This window comes from Ovis aries, chromosome 26, assembly GCF_016772045.2.
Source record: "Ovis aries strain OAR_USU_Benz2616 breed Rambouillet chromosome 26, ARS-UI_Ramb_v3.0, whole genome shotgun sequence".
Taxonomy (NCBI): Eukaryota; Metazoa; Chordata; class Mammalia; order Artiodactyla; family Bovidae; genus Ovis; species Ovis aries.
Genome location: NC_056079.1, coordinates 12966547 through 12984994, shown reverse-complemented (window position 1 = coordinate 12984994; position 18448 = coordinate 12966547). Strand labels below are relative to the sequence as shown.

The following is an 18448-nucleotide window of genomic DNA, read 5'->3' as shown; positions in this document are numbered from 1 at the left end:
AAAATGATTTTTGTTTTAATTGAGTTCTCCTTGACCTTCCCTGTCCTTAACGATTTCCTGCCTAATTTGCCTGGATGCTTAATTGCCAGCGGTTTCGCACTGAGTGCCTCAACTCTCATAATGGGCTGTCAGGATCAGACTTTTTTTTTTTTTTTTTGTATCCGGCATTCACAGCCAAGCAGCAGATTGTCAATGGATCTGGATAAGTCATAATACAAGCATGAGCAAAGCTGCTTCAAAGACAATATTTCATGGGGAAAACAGCATATGGGAAGTGCAGTCCTGTCCATAATTAGCAATTATTTAGTAAGGTGGCTTTTCCCCAAACATTTCATGGAAGAGCCATTCAAATCATGCTTGAATTTCCAGTGGACTTGGAGGAGGAGCAAAGCATTCAAAATATTTATTTTATAAAGAAGAGATATAAAATTAGCCCCTAAAGGGACTGTGTGTACATAAAGCATCATCAGCAACACTGCTTGGTTAATCGCTTGGTGAACAAGAGCTGTCAATGCTCTCATTAGGAATATGGATCCAGAGATGGTTTTCTGTTTGCAAATTCTTTACATGACATCTGAAATGACAATGAAATCTGCATTCTGAAATTTCCTTTTGTAAGAACCAAATCTGACTTGTCCCTTAGGTGCAGTAAGGATGGTTTCTGGGCTATACACTGCTTGGGTGCTAAGTTATGAGGTGAATAAATATATGACTCAACGTAAGCTTGGCTTATTCTTCAAGTGATTTCAGAATGACAAAAGACAGTTTATTAGGCCAAGGGAGATGTCAACCCGGAGGCTGGTTTGGTAGCTCTGCAGTGGTACAGAGAGCGGGCGGTTCTTTCCTCTGGGAGGCTCCCTCTAAACCCTGTTAGACCAAATGGAGTGATGGCTGAACTGGGTGGATGGTCAGACTAGGAGCTGATCCCCCTCTCCTCTCCCCCTGACACCGGGATGTACTCTTTGCTTTTGACATAAAAGCGCATAACCCCTTGTCTAGGCTTACTGCTTCTCCTATCGTCTGCTGTTTTTCAAATGCAGTTTGTCTGACTCAGGCTTCTGCAGGATCTCCTCCATGGACACATCTGGGGGCAATTTTTGTGTGCAGGTTGTGTGACCAGTGTCTTGAGACTTGTTGCTAACGGTTTGAGTTCTTCCAAGGAAGGCCTGGACCGTTGCTGAATTCACAGAACCCTGTTGGCAGTCACTTAGAATCACGTATGGAGAAGGCAATGGCACCCCACTCCAGTACTCTTGCCTGGAAAATCCCATGGACAGAGGAGCCTGGTAGGCTGTAGTCCATGGGGTCACTAGGAGTCGGACACAGCTGAGTGACTTCACTTTCACTTTTCACTTTCAAGCACTGGAGAAGGAAATGGCAACCCACTCCAGTATTCTTGCCTGGAGAATCCCAGGGACAGGGAGCCTGGTGGGCTGCCATCTATGGGGTCACACAGAGTTGGACACGACTGAAGTGACTTAGCAGCAGTAGCAGAATCACGTAGGTAGTAAAATATTACTTGCTTTGCCATGAATACATGTTGGCTTAGGATGCCTGTCCTGGTGAGGAAATGGAAATGGTTTGGGTGGGTTTTAGGGATTTGGGAGAGATACTGAGAACGTGCTCATTGGCTTTTCTGACCCCTGTCGATACGTGAAGGTGATCTCTGTTACGGCTGGGTCACTTTGACAGCGGCTCTTATCAATGGTATGCCCCTTGGCTTCCTTTAAAGATTTTTCAGTCACATTACGGTCACTACTCTCAGTGTCGGGGGTCCGGGAATTTATTTTATTAATTTATTTTTGGCCAAGAGATCTTAGTTCCTTGACCAGGTCTTTAGGAAGAGGAGTCTGTGTATAGTTCGTCTAGAATTATCTGAGCTGACTTACATGCACGAGGCTGGTCCAGAGCACCTCTGGGGGAGAGCAAGATGGGGTGCGTGAGGGGCACAGCGATGCAGATGTGAGTGTGTGGAGGACAGAGGTCACTCCGCACAGTCGAGGAAGGGCAGTCTGAGCTTGCGAGCGGCACTTGTGCCTCAGTGGCCCTGTGGCTGCTGGTGGAGAAGTTCACTGGGAGCAATGGGAGGCACCGAACTCAAAACCAGGGCGAACCTTCATCTCAAAGGGGAATGAAACCCCTCATGAAGATGCTCTCTGCAGGATTCTGTCTCTTTCAGAAAGGAATTACAAGGAGGTGGTCCTCCCCATACCTCCTTTTGCTTTCATTCCCTTTTAACCCTGGTCACTACCTGAAACCTGGCGCCCTGCACACGTGGAAATGCATCTTTTTTGGTAGCATGTTACTGTCTTAAGCATGGGTTCCCTTTCAGTGCAGACGAAAGGGGAGAGAGCCCGGAAGCCCAGAAATGTGGCTTGCTTAAGAAACTGGCTTCTTTCGGTTACTGATGCATAAATAGGATCTATGGGCTTTTTACCGTTATGTCGAAGCTCTGCCAGGAACGACACATACCTGACAGCTTTAACTGTGCGAATGTGTAAGGCGCTTTCTGAAACGAAAAAGCTCGTGCTGAGATGATTTACAAATGACTTACAAGCTCAAGGTCTAATCTGTGAATGTTGTCCACGGATGAGCTTGGCAGGTGGGCGGTGGTGGTGTTTGTTTACAGCGTAAGTCATGTAAAAGGGTCTCAGAGAGCCAAACTGTACTAAGGAGAAACACCGTGGCTGATGCGCAGATTCCTCCGTGCTCTAAGGCTGTGACTTACATATGGATGCTCAGAATAGTAAATGGAACTCAGTCAAGTACCGGTGGCCCCGCCTCCTGCCCCGCCCTTCCCCACTGTGCGTCCGGGCAATTTGCACGCTGGAAAAGACCAATCATTGCTTTCCTATGTTTCCTCTCTGGGTGCAGCGTACCTTTTCCAAGTATGTGTAACTCCAGGTTTTACCGTCAGCAAAAACCCGGGACACAATCCTTCCCTGTCCGTCATAATCGACTTTCTCGCTGGTGGTTCCTCGCTGGATGCTGGCAATTTGACCCGTGGACGAATAGGTGACATTGACGGCCATCAGCTTGCTGCTCGGCAGCCAGAGAGTCGGGTGCCCTGCCGTGTCGTAGGCGATCCTCAGGAGAAATTTACGGTGGTCATCATAGATCTTCTCCGTCTTTGTCGTTCGATCAAAGTCAACTGAAAGGAGGTTTCTGCCATTAACCTGGTACAACACAAACAAGATGATAAAATAAATCATGCTGTCCCAATACCAGCCCCTTATTACTCTTCAGGGTCCCTGCTATTGTTTAAACACCATTTATGATGATTGATTCTCTTTGTCAGTAAATTAATTTAGCAACTTCTTGGGTACAAGTGCAAGGCAGTAGATTAACTCCTCTTTTAAAAGGTTTCATTAAGCAGAGAGACAGCCTGGCATTTGTTCAAAACCCTTTCAATTAAATTTTGTAAACTTAAGCAACTGATAAGAAAAATGCCGAGATGTATTTACTTTCAAGTTTGCTCAGAAGATAGGAAGGTGGTAAGCCTGACATCGCTGCAAATTACTCAAAGCCCCGCCCTCCCAGAAGACACTGGGAAATAACTGCTCACTAGATTAATCATGGCTACATTAAATAAAACGGTGGTAAATGTGATTCCAGCCCTTTGAAGAACAGTTAAGTAGAAGCTGGAGTCCACATTACTGTAAATTATTAATCAGTTTAAATAGCAGGAGGTTACAAACACGATCCTCGCTTTGGGCTGAGTGCTGAAATGTCACAATTTTTTGGAATGCCTTTTTCTTTGATAACATCTGGTTAACTGGCAAGGACTTCAGATCCTTCGCTCCCACATCTACACAGTCTGACCACCGTGCTTACTTTACAAATCGAGCCCCATGTTGTCCTAGGAGCTCCGTGGGGGTCTCTGCCACGCTCAGAATCCACAACTACATCTGGCTTTACTGTCTGTGATCCACGGTGCACACCAGCCGGCGTTCGTTGCTATGGTGGACACGTGGCCTTGGTTAACTTCTGCTTTATACATGATCTACAGGGTTTGCAGAAGGCCAGGGCCAGTCCATTCTTTTGATTTTCTACTGCCCCTTTGTGATAATGGTGGCTTCTCCATAACAAAATGCTCCTCAACTGCTCAGACTGTTACAAGTTAAATGGGAAAATCTTAACCTTAAATGACCATGTCCTAGCTAGAACCTTCAAAATGACAGCTCCAGTTGATCACTTATATATACACACACACACCAATATTATTACCTGGGAAATCCCATGGGCTGAGGAGCCTGGTGGGCTACAGTCCATGGGGTCAAAAAGTTCACAACAGAGCAAATGAACACCACCACATACACATACCACACCAATACATGTAAATACATATTTACGTACCTATAAAAGATACATGTATATTTATGTAAAATCTGGGATAAACATTTGTGTCTTCTATCATGGCCATTAAACAAGACCCATGAAAAAATACTCCTTAAGCTTTTATTTGAACTCTTCCAATTAGCTCTTCAAGGGGAGTATTGTGAAGTCCATAGAAAGATAAAGATACCAGCTGAAAAGAAGTTTATGTCTAAAGGCAAAGTGATTTTGGGGGAAGAAATGTCCAGAGAGATGATCCACAGCCTACGAGAGAGCGGAGCCCGGATGAAGTTAGGAGAGCTTAATTTTTCGGTTCTGTCATTGTGGATCCCTAGGTCAGGAAGATGCCCTGGAGGAAGGCATGGCGACTCCGGTATTCTGGAGAATCCCTTGGACAGAGGAGCCTGGTGGGCTATGGTCCCTAGGGTCACAGAGTCGGACATGACTGAAGCCACTTAGCACCCACACATGATGTAGGAAAAAGAAAACAACTCTGGACCACAGGGCAACTGGTTAGCGTTGGTATGGGTATGTGTGTGCGTTGGAGGAGGAACCTGAGAATCTGAAAGCCCCATTTCCACACCCACAGGGTCTAGGAGCTGCACAACTCTGGGCTCGTGGCCCTCAGAGTCTGTTTCGTCTCTCTGTAAATAAAGAGGTCGGAATGGAGTGTCAACTACAAATTAGTACTTGCCATGTGTATGTGTTAGTTGCTCGGTCATGTCCAACTCATTGCGACCCCATGGACTGTAGCCTGCCAGGCTCCTCTGTCCATGGGATTCTCCAGGCAAGAATACTGCAACAGCTTGCCATGCCCTTCTCCAGGAGATCTTCCCAGTCCAGGGATTGAACCTGGGTCTCCCACATTGCAGGCATATCCTTTATGGTCTGAGTCCCTAGGGAAACCCTGGGCATTTGCCATCTACCTCTTACAAGGATTAAATCATGTGCTACTTCAGCTTCTGACCTTCAACATCTCCTGAAAGGAGTTCAGCGTGGAGAGCAGAAATGAGACACTGTGTCCTGGAAAAGCTGGCAGGACAGGTATTCAGAAAGACACTCTCAGGGGCTGATTTCAGGAACCCAATGCTTTGCATATCTAGAAAAGCACTAAATTCCTTCATGGTGACGTCTGCTCTTTGTGACTGACAGAAACCTTCTGGAAAAATATGTGCTTGACTGCATGTATTGTATACCCCTTCTCCAAAGTCACATATATACTGACCCTTCCCTTCTCTTTGGAACAGTTTCTCAGAGCTATCATTTTATATGATTCTGACCCGCCAGCTGAAGGCTTTCTGGGCTTCCGTTTTCCCAAGTGGAAGTGTCTGCAGATTAGTAGCTCAGCCTTCTGTGAATTCTGTTGAGACTTTACAAGTTTCTCTTGGAAAAAGCCTGATGAAGGCACCGCTTGCCGAATGCTTTGTGTACCCTGGAAGGAAGCTACTGGCTAATGTTACAAAGATACATTTTGAAGTCTACAAATTTACAGATTTGATTTGATATCAAATTAACTCAATACTGGACTGGCAGAATTCAGCTCTTCAGCTTTTATTTGCACACTTATGATGCCTGAGCTTCCCTCGTGGCTCAGATGGTAAAGAATGTGCCTGCAATGCGGGAGACTGGGGTTTGATCCCTGGCTGGGAAGATCCCCTGGAGGAGGGCATGGCAACCCACTGCAGTATTCTTGCCTGGGAAATCCCCATGGACAGAGGAGCCTGGCGGGCTGCAGTCCACGGGGTCGTAAAGGGTCGGACACGACTGAGCACACAAGTGATGCCTGAAGAAGCGGCTTTACACAACTTAAAAGCTTTCTGAGGGCTCTTGTGTTTCTCACATCGTGACTTGGGAGGGAAACATAAGCCCCAGAGTGTTTAGGTTTGCCCTCTTTTGCCCTTCCTCGGGGTTATTCCAGGCTGTGAACAGCCAAGCAAGACCGCCTGTGTAGTGAGCGTCTGCGGATGGTGCGGCCCACAGCCTTGCCCCACCTTTTTGTGATTTACTTGCATTCATCTAAATTTGTATCTCGGATCTTTACCACCTTCCTGATTTCTCCTTGTCTCCACAGTGTTTCCTCTGGATCGAGCATAACAGAACATCTGTCCTGCAGATCTGGTAGGACTGTTGGACTAGCGATGGTAGAAGGGCCAAAAGACAGGTCTGGGACCCCTTCTTTGCAGGCCTGCACCCCGCTCCTGGGCTTCCGATTCATCTCCTTGGTTTGGGACTATGACTATATCACACTGAAGCATCTAGAGTGTCTAACACGGCCATCCTGTGAGCCGCCACACCAAGCACATCACATATAGGAACACCTCGAAACACCACGAGACCAAACATCTGGGAAGCACTTAACATTTTCCTCTTATCCTGACCAATGCCTTTCGTGGGTCCTCCAACTGAAGAGATGAGGAAAGAATCAGAATGTGGCTGTTTTTCTCCACACTCCAACACAAGCCAAGGTTTTCACTGTTCTTACTATTTCCAGACACCAACCACTGTTATTCAATATGCAACATTTCAGAAGATACTAACAACAAACAAAGGATTAGTCCCCAAAATATACAAACAGCTTATGGAGCTCAATATCAAACAAGCAAACAACCCAATCAAAAAATGGGTGGAAGACCTAAATAGATATCTCTCCAAAGAAGACACACAGATGGTCAAGAGGCACATGAAAAGATGCTCAACATCACTAATTATTAGAGAAATACAGCTCTCCGCCCTTCCCCCAACGTTCTCCTTCGGCAGCCGCACACACAGTGTAACACAATCCCACTTCACTATACCTGTATGAACCACGGCAATTCTGCAAACTTGTTTTGACAGTCATAACGGGCTAGCATTGTTCCATGCCCCAAAGGCCTTTAATAAATAACATTTAAAAACATCGTTACATCGTATACTTCACCTAAGATGAAAAACCTATGTAGTTGTTAAAATACCTTCAGCTACATGACAGTGAATCCAAATGTTGTGACTAGGTAAGAGGCCACCATGAATTCCTTTGTGATGTACAGTGTTTCTTTGAGCTAAGCATAGAAAAATCTCCATTTTTCTATGGAAAAATGGTGACAGTTAATCACAATGTCCCTTTGATATTGGGAGGGAGGGAGTTTGTTCCCTCTGGAAGGCTTGAAAAACTGAGGCTCAAACAAGTTAAACAGTGTCTGTCTGACAACACAGGGCACGATCAGACCATATGCAGGTACCTGCCATGTGGGTCAGTATCTCGCCTCCCTGGTTTCCTTGTTAGAACGTCCACTGTCTGCAGATGGTTGTGCGTCCCCTCCACAGGTCAGAAGTGCCAACTGCTCTGCATGGCCCCCTCCAGGCCCTGCCGCTCAGATTATACAGTGGGACACAAGGATGTCACACACACATGACGGGCATAGTAAGAGGTACATAACGGTCTTCGGAGCTACCATGTCTAGGTATGCCTTGAAATACCGCTTTGGCTTTCAAGTTTTGAGAATTTCTTTTTCAAACAATTCACTAAGTGTTTTCCTTTAAGGATGAGAGTTCTGGGTAAGCTTAGATTACTTTTTTTTTTTTTTTTTGACAGGGACCATTTTCAAGGTCTACTGAATTTGTTACAACATTGTCTCTGCTTTATGTTTTGGTTTTCCGGCCAGGAGGCATGTAGGATGTTACCTCCCCGACCAGGGATTGAACCAACAGCCCCTGCATTGAAAGGCGAAGTCTTAACCACTGGACCACCAGGGAAACCCCCTAGAAGGTGACTTTTCATTATTCAGATGCCATTATAATTTTGGGGAATGGATCAAAGGCTGATTCCAAGCTCAACCACTGACAAAAATCAGGACTATTAAAAACAAGCAACTGTTATGCAGGTCCTTTAAAAAGAAAAAAAAACCAAATATGTAGGTACAAACAAGTGAGCTAAGGAACTGTCAAATCTGTGTTCTGTTTTTCCACGATTTCCTCTGCTGGTTATTCCTATATATCCAACCCCTTTTCCTCTTAATACAGTTTCACAGAAAATGCTTTTCATGTTGCTCATTTCTTTTACAATTTTTCCTTTTCTCCTCTTTGCCCTTTTTTTTTTAAAGCCACTGCATCTATCATTCTATTATATCCATGTGATCTGTTCGATCTAGAGACAGGTTTGCTTCCTGCAGTCAGACGTTGGCAAGGATGTGCTATTCCTACAGCTTCTCTCTCAGAAAGACCTAAAGGCAATAACATAATCTGTATTTTAAGCCTGGCTCTTTCTCATTCTTTCATTTATTGAATAAATATTTGACTGCCCACCCATGGGTCAGGCCCATAACTTCAAAACAAAAAGCACTTTCTGCTAGAAGATAAGGAAAGGCAAGAGAGGCGATGCCCTCCTGAGCGGCCCAAGTGGTAAAGAACCTACTTGTGCCCGATCCTCCAACCAGATTTTCAGAGCATCTCTTTCTCCCTGGAATTCCTCCCTTAGGAGCCACAGAGGGGTGGAATGACCAGGCATGGCTGGCACATCCAAGCTTATCTTGAAAATAAGAAACCTTCCCTTGTGATCTTGGCACCGTCTCCATGTGAGCCATCACACAGATCCGCTGGAAGTCTCCTTTCGGTGCAACTGAACAGGCCATTCTTAAATACTGGATTTTCTGAAATGGCCTGCTGAGGCACTGTCGGTCAGCGATTTAGAAACAAACTAACACCCATGCTTGTGTGCGCTGGTCTCTTCCTCCCCAAAGGAAGATTCACTTAGAATCAGGCTGAGCAGCAGAGACTTAAAATTGGATTTTCCCTCTGCTCTTCTTAATTTCTTTTTCTGTCTAGGAAAGCAGTGTTAGAGGGAAATAAGAGGATGCACTTAGGCCAGCTTGTCTCAAAGAACAGTGGGCCACGTGTTACGTGGTCACTTTCAGGGCAAAGCATCTCCCTGGTTTTCCCTCTTCTGCAGCTGTGTTTTCCTCACCAGCGAGCTAACCAGCTCTTTCCTGTGCGTCTGTCGTGTGCGTCTATATGCCCACTATTTGTGCCTGTGGTTCAGATTCTCTGGGTTAGAGTTACAGAATATGTAGTCATGCCTTCTGTTTTCAAAGGACTCTCACATCATCTCACTTGATTCTGTAGCAATTGTGTGAGACCGTGGCAGGGTAGGGCAGTCAGTTATATTTATCCGTAAAACAGACAATCTGCATCAGGTCTGTGGCTTCCCAGGTGGAGCAGTGGTAAAGAATCCCCCTGCCAGTGCAGCGCATGCAAGAGGCACGGATTCCATCTCCAGGGTCAGGAAGGTCCCTGGAGCAGGAAACGGCAACCCCCTCCGGTATTCCTGCCTGGGAAGTCCCATGGACAGAAGAGCCTGGTGGGCTACAGTCCGTGGGGTCACTAAGAGTTGGACAGGACTGAATATATACACACCATGTCTACATCATCATGTTAGAATATCCAGATATTATAGTATTGCTATCATGATACAGATACTATCATATAGATAAAATGATGTTAGGTCTGTTAGATGTTAGAATTTTCCTGTATAGTTTAGTAACCAGTGGAGCCTGATCTAGAACTCATACTTTGTGAGCACATTCTTTCGATAAAGTAAGTTCTCTGTCTGAGTACAGGTGTGCCTCCACGCCTGCCTTAGGGATGGCAGAATAAGACAAAGCCTGGGAACTAGCTTCCAGTGTGCAGCGGCCCAGGGAAGCAGGGGTTGAGGCAGTGGTCAGCGGCAGGCAGACATGCCGGCAGCTCGAGGCCTTGCTTCAGCGGAAGAAAATGCTGGAGCTGAAGCTGGCTCTGGCCACTGACCAAGGCCCTCTGCAAGTGACCCTGAAACAAGCCTGGAGCTGGTTTTCTTGCCCATCACGTTGTTGCTGCTGTTCACTCACTAAGTCCCGCCCAAGTCTGCGACCCCATGGACGGCAGCACACCGGGCTCCTCTCCTCCACTGTCTCCCAGGGTTTGCTCAAACTCATGTCCAGCGAGTCAGTGATGCCATCTAACCATCTCATCCTCTGCACCCCCTTCTCCTTTTGCATTCAATCACGTTACCTCCCCGCGAATCTTGTTCTTCTTTCTGATGTTCTATTTTTTCTTTTTGCCTCTCTCTCAGGATAACCCCCCTCGAGCCTCCCCAGCTTCTGTGCACCAGACCTCCGGGTCTAGTGCCCTGGAGCTGGGGCATCCTGGGGGATGGTAAGATGGGACCACAGCTTTGGTTCCAGAAGATTACGTATTTAAGAGTCCCAAACCCTTGCCTTGCAACGGAAGTGGAACTGGAATATAACCTGTGAGCTGAATAGCCTGTATCTGATCACTGATTCTTTTTTTACTTTATTTCTATTTCTTGGAAATGGCCAATATGTATTAGCTGTTTCTTAACTGTGAAGTATTAGCCTGGTGAATAATGTTAGCCCAACTTAACCATTTTTTGGTGCCATTAATAGAACACAAATGGTACACTCCATGTTTTCTTCTCTCCTTGATTTTGAGTAACTTTTCCTTTTAAAGGCAAGGGAAATAATTTTAGGAATGGTTATCTGCATTTATCTGTTAAACAAAAATCTGTTCACTAATAGGAAAAATGAAGCACGTTCAGTTTATAGTGGCCTGAAGGGGGTTCCTAGTAACCTGTGTTTCAGTCCTTAATCTATATTGTCTTTACTGAACAACTGTCATAAATCACAGCTTGCTTTCTATTTGTATCTGGCCCACCGCATGAAAAGGAGGAATAAAAACACCTAACAAGGCAACACAGAGAACATTCTGCAATCTACCCAAGCAATCAGCAATGTCAGCACGTGTCTCATGGCAATAAGGTAATTCTGGGACTTCCCTGGTGGCTGTATGGTTAAGAATGCACTTGCCAGTGCAGAGGACATGGGTTCGATCCCTAATCCGGTAAGATCCTACATGTCACAGAGCAACTCAACCTGTGCACCCCAACTTCTGAGCCTGCGCTCTTAGGGACTGCAAAGCACAAATACTGAGCCCATACGCCGCCACTGCTAAAGCCTGAATGCCTGCACTCCGCAGCAAAAAAAGCCTGCACCATGGCAGTGACCCAGCACAGTCAAAAAAAAAAAAAAAAAAAAAAGGTAAGTCTGGGTTTTTCATCAATAGCAAGGAGGTAGGTTCTGACACTGGTTATCTCCCGTGTGCCCACATTACACTTTTTTTTTTTTTTTTGATGTGGATCATTTTTAAAGTCTGTTGAATTTTTGTTACAATGTTGCTTCTGTTTTTAAGTTTTGGTTTTTTGGCTGCAGGCATGAGGGATTTTAGCCTTCTGACCAGGGACAGAACCCACATCCCTTGCACTGGAAGGCAAATTCCCAACCACTCTACCACTAGAGAAGTCTCAAGCCCACATTATACTTTAAAAATATTGAGAATGCAAAGGCAGACTCCATCTTCCAAAGGCCAGCCCCTGTCTTGCAAGATACATATTTAGGGTTTGGAATACTTGTAATGTTTCAGCCAATGCTTACTCATCCCTATGTCATTACAAAGTCAACTCTCCTGAGTGGGTGAAGGAAAAGCATAAGATTATTAAGGTAATATTAGTAAAACAAGAATCAGTTGTCATCAAGGCTATCTGGGACTGTCCTACATGCAAAATCTTTCCTGGTAGCTCAGATGCTAAAGAATCTGTCTGCAGTGCAGGAGACCAGGGTTCAGTCCCTGGGTCGGGAAGATCCCCTGGAGAAGGAAATGATGACCCACTCCAGTATTCTTGCTAGAGAATCCTGTGGACAGAGGAGCCCGGTGGGCTACAGTTCATCGGGTCACAAAGAGTTGGACACGACTGAGTGACTCACACATTTTACATGCAAAATCCTAATTTCCTAGGAAAGAACTGATTTTTAATCAAAGCTATATTGAGAGAACCCTTTTCTCAAATAGTTGGCTTTTACTATGAGCAATCTGATGGCTTGAGGGCTGGCTGTGAGTCAGGCTCTAAGGTAAGGTGTTCCCCTGAGCACGAGCAGGTCAGTTCCAGGCCCGCCCTAGTGGACAGGCCATTGAATGAGGCAGAGGACCAGCCAGCCATCACCACCCTCTGACACTGACTTACCCTGAGCTTTCGACCGAAGACATTGACTTTGCCTTGGGCCTGCTCCTTCCGGAATCTCCATTCCACCAAATTCTGACCGTTTTCGCCAGGCAGAGTCATGTTTCTTTTGGCAACTGTTGGGTTAGCGGTGCCGGCCAGAACATGGGGCTCAGTCTGGTAATGCGAGTCCAGACCACTGGCATAGATGATGCGAAGGGAACCGTCATAACCAATCTGGTAGCTGTTCCTTAACTGATCTAGAAAAAAAAATTGCAGAAAACACGAACTATAGGTGTGGACTGAACACTTGGTTGGTTGTGGGGTTATATGCATGTCTGAAACACTGACGGGACTCCGTTTATAAGGAATGAAAAGTACTTAATGATATTCTTGTAGAAAATAACAAACAACTTTGATTTCTGGCATCTCACGCTATAATGCAGGGGTTCCGAACCTCCAGGACCCAATGCCTGATGATCTGAGGTGGAGCTGATATAATAATAATAGAAATCAAGGGTACAATAAATGTAGTGCTCTTGAGTCATCCCCAAACCACCCCCTACCCTCTGGGGGAAAAAAACTGTCTTCCATGAAACTGGTCTCTGTTGCCAAAAAACCTGGGAACTTCTGATGCAATAGGTTTGGCTGAATATTAAGGGTAACCTTTAGGGGAAAATTTAAAGTCCTTCACTTTAACAGATTTCTTTTCCTCATGTGCCTGACAAAACAGATGAAGGTTCAACCTCTATGGAATGTGCAGTAAATGTTTTGCAAAGAACCGAATAATATGGGTTCTTTTAGGAGTCTCTGTGTCACCTTCAGGGTCTTATGAGACACCCCTTCCTACACCTATCTTTATATCTATCCTTTGTTAAAGATATTTTGAAAAGATTTAATATCTATACTTTCCACACCAAAAATATATAAGGAGCTATTTCCCCCTGAAACTGACTTTAAAATAGGCAGTCACCTTATATTTTATACAAAACACCCTCTCATATTGTAGGTTATGGACTTAACTAAAGAATTTTAATAATATAGGACCATTTGGAGAAGCAATAAATTCAACCAACAGTAATTTTAGGTGACTGTAGAGAATACCTGACAGAACTGGTTAAAAAAAAAAAAGAGTCAAAGAAGTTTAACTCAAACTCCCTGGTGGTCCAGTGGTTAGGACACTGTGTTTCCATTGGAGGGGGCCTGGGTTTGATCCCTGGTGGAGGAAGTAAGATCCTACAAGCCAGGAGGTGTGGCTAAAGAAAAAAACAGCAACAACACACATCTATAAAATATTATGTAAGTGTGTTAGTCGCTCAGTTGTGTCCAAGTCTTTGTGACCCCCATGGACTGCAGCCCACCAGGCTCCTCTGTCCATGAGATTTTCCAGGCAAGGATACTGGAGTGGGTTGCCATTTCCTTCTCCAGGGGAATCTTTCCAAGCCGGAAGTACATCTAGCCACAATCTGAAGTGTAACTCAGATTCAACAATTAGTCTTACAGCAATGACCTCACAGTTGCAGTGGTCATTCCTGAAGGTTACATCAAAAAGGAACATGGCGGGAGGCGCTATCATGGAGCTATTGGATGTTTATGCCTACATGAGAGTGGTAAGCATTAGTCGCTCAGTTGTGTCTGACTCTGACCCCATGGACTGCAGCCTGCCAGGCTCCTCTGTCCATGGGATGCTCCAGGCAAGAATACAGGAGTGAGCTGCCATTCCCTTCTCCAGGGGATCCTCCTGACCCAGGGGCTGAACCTGTGTCTCTTGCCCTGAAGGCAGATTCTTTACTGTCTGAGCCCCCCAGGAAGTCCATATACTGAATGAAAAAATGGAAAGCCCAGATAGTACATCAATACTTGGAATTTGGTATAAATTTCCAGTGATGGCATGAGAAGTGGATTCAAAGACTGCATCACACATGGATTCAGAAAGTGCTTGGCCTCATGCTGCTGTCTTTCTATGGCCAGTGACGCTGATGCAAAAAGGGATTGATGAGACAAGCAGAGAGTAAGAATTAACTTATTAAGTGGTAAAGAAATAAGACTATTTCTAGGTTAACAGAAATATTTAGATATTATATGATTTTAAATACGTATGTGTATGCTCAATCATGTCTGACTCTTTAAAATTAGATTTCTTAGTCTTCTCCACGGACTCTTTGTGACCCTGTGGACTGACTGTAGCACCTACCGACCTACTGACTCATTGGGCACCTACCGACCTGGGGAGTTCATCTTTCAGTGTCCTATCTTTTTGCCTTTTCACACTGTTCATGGGGTTCTCAAGGCAAGAATACTGAAGTGGTTTGCCATTCCCTTCTCCAGTGGACCATATTCTGTTAGACCTCTCCACCATGACCTGTCCATCTTGGGTGGCCCTACACAGCATGGCTTAGTTTCATTGAGTTGGAGAAGGCTGTGGACGGAGCCAAAGTAAAAACACCTCCCAGGTGTGGATGTGACTGGTGATAGAAGCATGGTCCGATGCTGTAAAGAGCAATATTGCATAGGAACCTGGAATGTTAGGTCCATGAATCAAAGCAAATTGGAAGTGGTCAAACAAGAGATGGCAATAGTGAACGTCGACATTCTAGGAATCAGCGAACTAAAATGGACTGGAATGGGTGAATTTAACTCAGATGACCATTATATCTACTACTGCGGGCAGGAATCCCTCAGAAGAAATGGAGTAGCCATCATGGTCAACAAAAGAGTCTGAAATGCAGTACTTGCATGCAATCTCAAAAATGACAGAATGATCTCTGTTCATTTCAAGGCAAACCATTCAATATCACGGTAATCCAAGTCTATGCCCCAACCAGTAACGCTGAAGAAGCTGATGTTGAACGGTTCTATGAAGACCTGCAAGACCTTTTAGAACTAACACCCCAAAAGATGTCCTTTTCATTATAGGGGACTGGAATGCAAAAGTAGGAAGTCAAGAAACACCTGGAGTAACAAATTTGGCCTCAGAGTACAAAATGAAGCAGGGCAAATGCTAAGAGTTTTGCCAAGAAAATGCACTGGTCATAGCAAACACCCTCTTCCAACAACACAAGAGAAGACTCTACACATGGACATCACCAGATAGTCAACACCGAAATCAGATTGATTATATTCTTTGAAGCCAAAGATGGAGAAGCTCTATACAGTCAACAAAAACAAGACCAGGAGCTGACTGTGGCTCAGATCATGAACTCCATATTGCCAAATTCAGACTTAAATTGAAGAAAATCAGGAAAACCGCTAGACCATTCAGGTATGACCTAAATAAAATCCCTTATGATTATACAACGGAAGTGAGAAATAGATTTAAGGGACTAGATCTGACAGAGTGCCTGATGAACTATGGATGGAGGTTTGTGACACTGTATAGGAGACACGGAGCAAGACCATCCCCAAGAAAAAGAAATGCAAAAAAGCAAAATGGCTGTCTGAGGAGGCCTTACAAACAGCTGTGAAGAGAAGAGAAGCCAAAAGCAAAGGAGAAAAGGAAAGATATACCTATTTGAATGCAGAGTTCCAAAGAACAGCAAGGGGAGAAAAGAGAGCCTTCCTCAGTGATCAGTGCAAAGAAATACAGGAAAACAATAGAATGGGAAAGACTAGAGATCTCTTCAAGAAAATCAGAGATACCAAGGGAACATTTCATGCAAAGATGGGCTCAATAAAGGACAGAAATGATGGTATGGGCCTAACAGAAGCAGAAGATATTAAGAAGAGGTGGCAAGAATACACAGAAGACCTGTACAAAAAAGATCTTCATGACCAAGATAATCATGATGGTGTGATCATTCACCTAGAGCCAGACATCCTGGAATGTGAAGTCAAGTGGGCCTTAGAAAGCATCACTATGAACAAAGCTAGTGGAGGTGATGGAATTCTAGTCGAGCTATTTCAAATCCTGAAAGATGATGCTGTGAAAGTGCTGCACTCAATACGCCAGCAAATTTGGAAAACTCAGCAGTGGCCCCAGGACTGGACAAGGTCAGTTTTCATTCCAGTCCCAAAGAAAGGCAATGCCAAAGAATGCTCAAACTACTGCACAATTGCACTCATCTCACACGCTAGCAAAATAATGCACAAAATTCTCCAAGCCAGGCTTCAGCAATACGTGAACCGTGAATCTCCAGATGTTCAAACTGGTTTTAGAAAAGACAGAGGAACCAAAGATCAAATTGCCAACATCTGCTGGATCATTGAAAAAGCAAGAGAGTTCCAGAAAACATCTATCTCTGCTTTATTGACTATGCCAAAGCCTTTGAATATGTGGATCACAATAAACTGGAAAATTCTGAAAGAGATGGGCATACCAGACCACCTGACATGCCTCTTGAGAAACCTGTATGCAGGTCAGGAAGCAACAGTTAGATCTGGACATGGAACAACAGACTGGTTCCAAATAGGAAAAGGAGTATGTCAAGGCTGTATTTTGTCACCCTGCTTATTTAACTTATATGCAGAGGACGTCATGAGAAACACTCGGCTGGAGGAAACACAAGCTGGAATCAAGATTGCCGGGAGAAATATCAATATCCTCAATATCAATATGCAGATGACACCACCCTTATGGCAGAAAGTGAAGAGGAACTAAAAAGCCTCTTGAAAGTGAAAGAGGAGAGTGAAAAGTTGGCTTAAAGCTCAACATTCAGAAAACAAAGATCATGGCATCTGGTCCCATCACTTCATGACAAATAGACAGGAAATGGAAACAGTGGCTGACTTTCTATTTTTGGGCACTAAAATCACTGCAGATGGTGATTGCAGCCATGAAATTAAAAGATGTTTGGTCTTTGGAAGGAAAGTTATGACCAACCTAGACAGCATATCCAAAAGCAGAGACATTACTTTGCCGACTAAGGTCCATCTAGTCAAGGCTATGGTTTTTCCAGTGGTCATGTATGGATGTGAGAGTTGGACTATGAAGAAAGCTGAGCACCAAAAAATTGATGCTTTTGAAATGTGGTGTTGGAGAAGACTCTTGAGAGTCCCTTGGACTGCAAGGAGGTCCAACCAGTTCATCCTAAAGGAGGTCAGTCTTGGGTGTTCATTGGAAGGACTGATTTGAAGCTGAAACTCCAATACTTTGGCCAACTGATGCAATGAGCTGACTCATTGGAAAAGACCCCGATGCTGGGAAAGATTGGGGGCAGGAGGAGGGGACGACAGAGGATGAGATGGTTGGATGGCATCACTGACTCAATGGACATGGGTTTGGGTAAACTCCAGGAGTTGGTGATGGTCAGGGAGGCCTGGCATGCTACAGTTCATGGGGTTGCAAAGAGTCGGACACGGCTGAGTAACTGAACTTGACTGACTGTAGCCCACCAGGCTTCTCTGTCCATGGGTTTTTCCAGGCAAGAATACTAGAATGGGTTACCATTTCCTTCTCCAGGGGATCTTCCCGACACAGGGATAGAACCTGGGTCTCTTGCATCCCTGCATTGGCAGGTGGGTTCTTTAACATCGCTCCACCTGGGAAGCCCTTACGTCCCCAAATAAACATTACATGTAGATATGAGGCTTCTCATCCTTATCTCTAGAGGTTTACAATTCCACCTTCCCGTCCCTAAGTTCATCTTAGAAAAAGCGCGGGGAGGGAGGGGGATGGCCACATGCTACTTCCGTGCCAGCAGTGTTTCAAACAGTGCCGTTGAAAGCTGTGCTTGCGTGCTTACCTTGAACCATGGTGTAGAACGAGTCGATGGAGGACAGATTTGAAGTGATGCTGACATCTTCTTCTCGGCTGGACGACTCAATGTCCACTGTGATCGCCTTGTCCATGTCTCCGTGAAGGTTGGTGACCACGCCGGTTGGAAATGTCACGTTGGTCAGACGACCTTCACTGTCATAGCTGAATAAGAGAGGAAAGAACTGGGTGGTAAACAGGCAACTGCAGATTCTTCTTACTTATACGAGAGTTGGCAGCAGTATTAGCTCCACACGTTTGGAAGCATATTTGTCTTTGCGCAGGAGCTGTGCTGAGTGAGGACTTCAAACATGCTTTGAAGTCATCAGAAGCCTGTTTAACATAGAAAAGCCATGCCAGTGAGAGGGAGAGTAAACAGACAGCTCTCCACCTCAGCA

General features: G+C 45.0%; 1 protein-coding gene across 13 annotated transcripts in view; it reads right to left on the bottom strand.

The window, feature by feature from the left end:
- TENM3 (teneurin transmembrane protein 3) overlaps positions 1-18448 on the bottom strand; it is a 2757765-nt gene that overhangs the window by 11598 nt on the left and 2727719 nt on the right. For all 13 annotated transcript variants that reach the window (XM_060406900.1, XM_042241437.1, XM_042241441.1 and 10 more), the window contains 3 exons: positions 18040-18215; positions 12383-12618; positions 2880-3176 (listed from right to left, as the gene is read on the bottom strand). In XM_060406900.1, coding sequence (XP_060262883.1) covers positions 2880-3176; positions 12383-12618; positions 18040-18215 — 709 coding nt within the window. The remainder of the gene's footprint in view (positions 1-2879; positions 3177-12382; positions 12619-18039; positions 18216-18448) is intronic.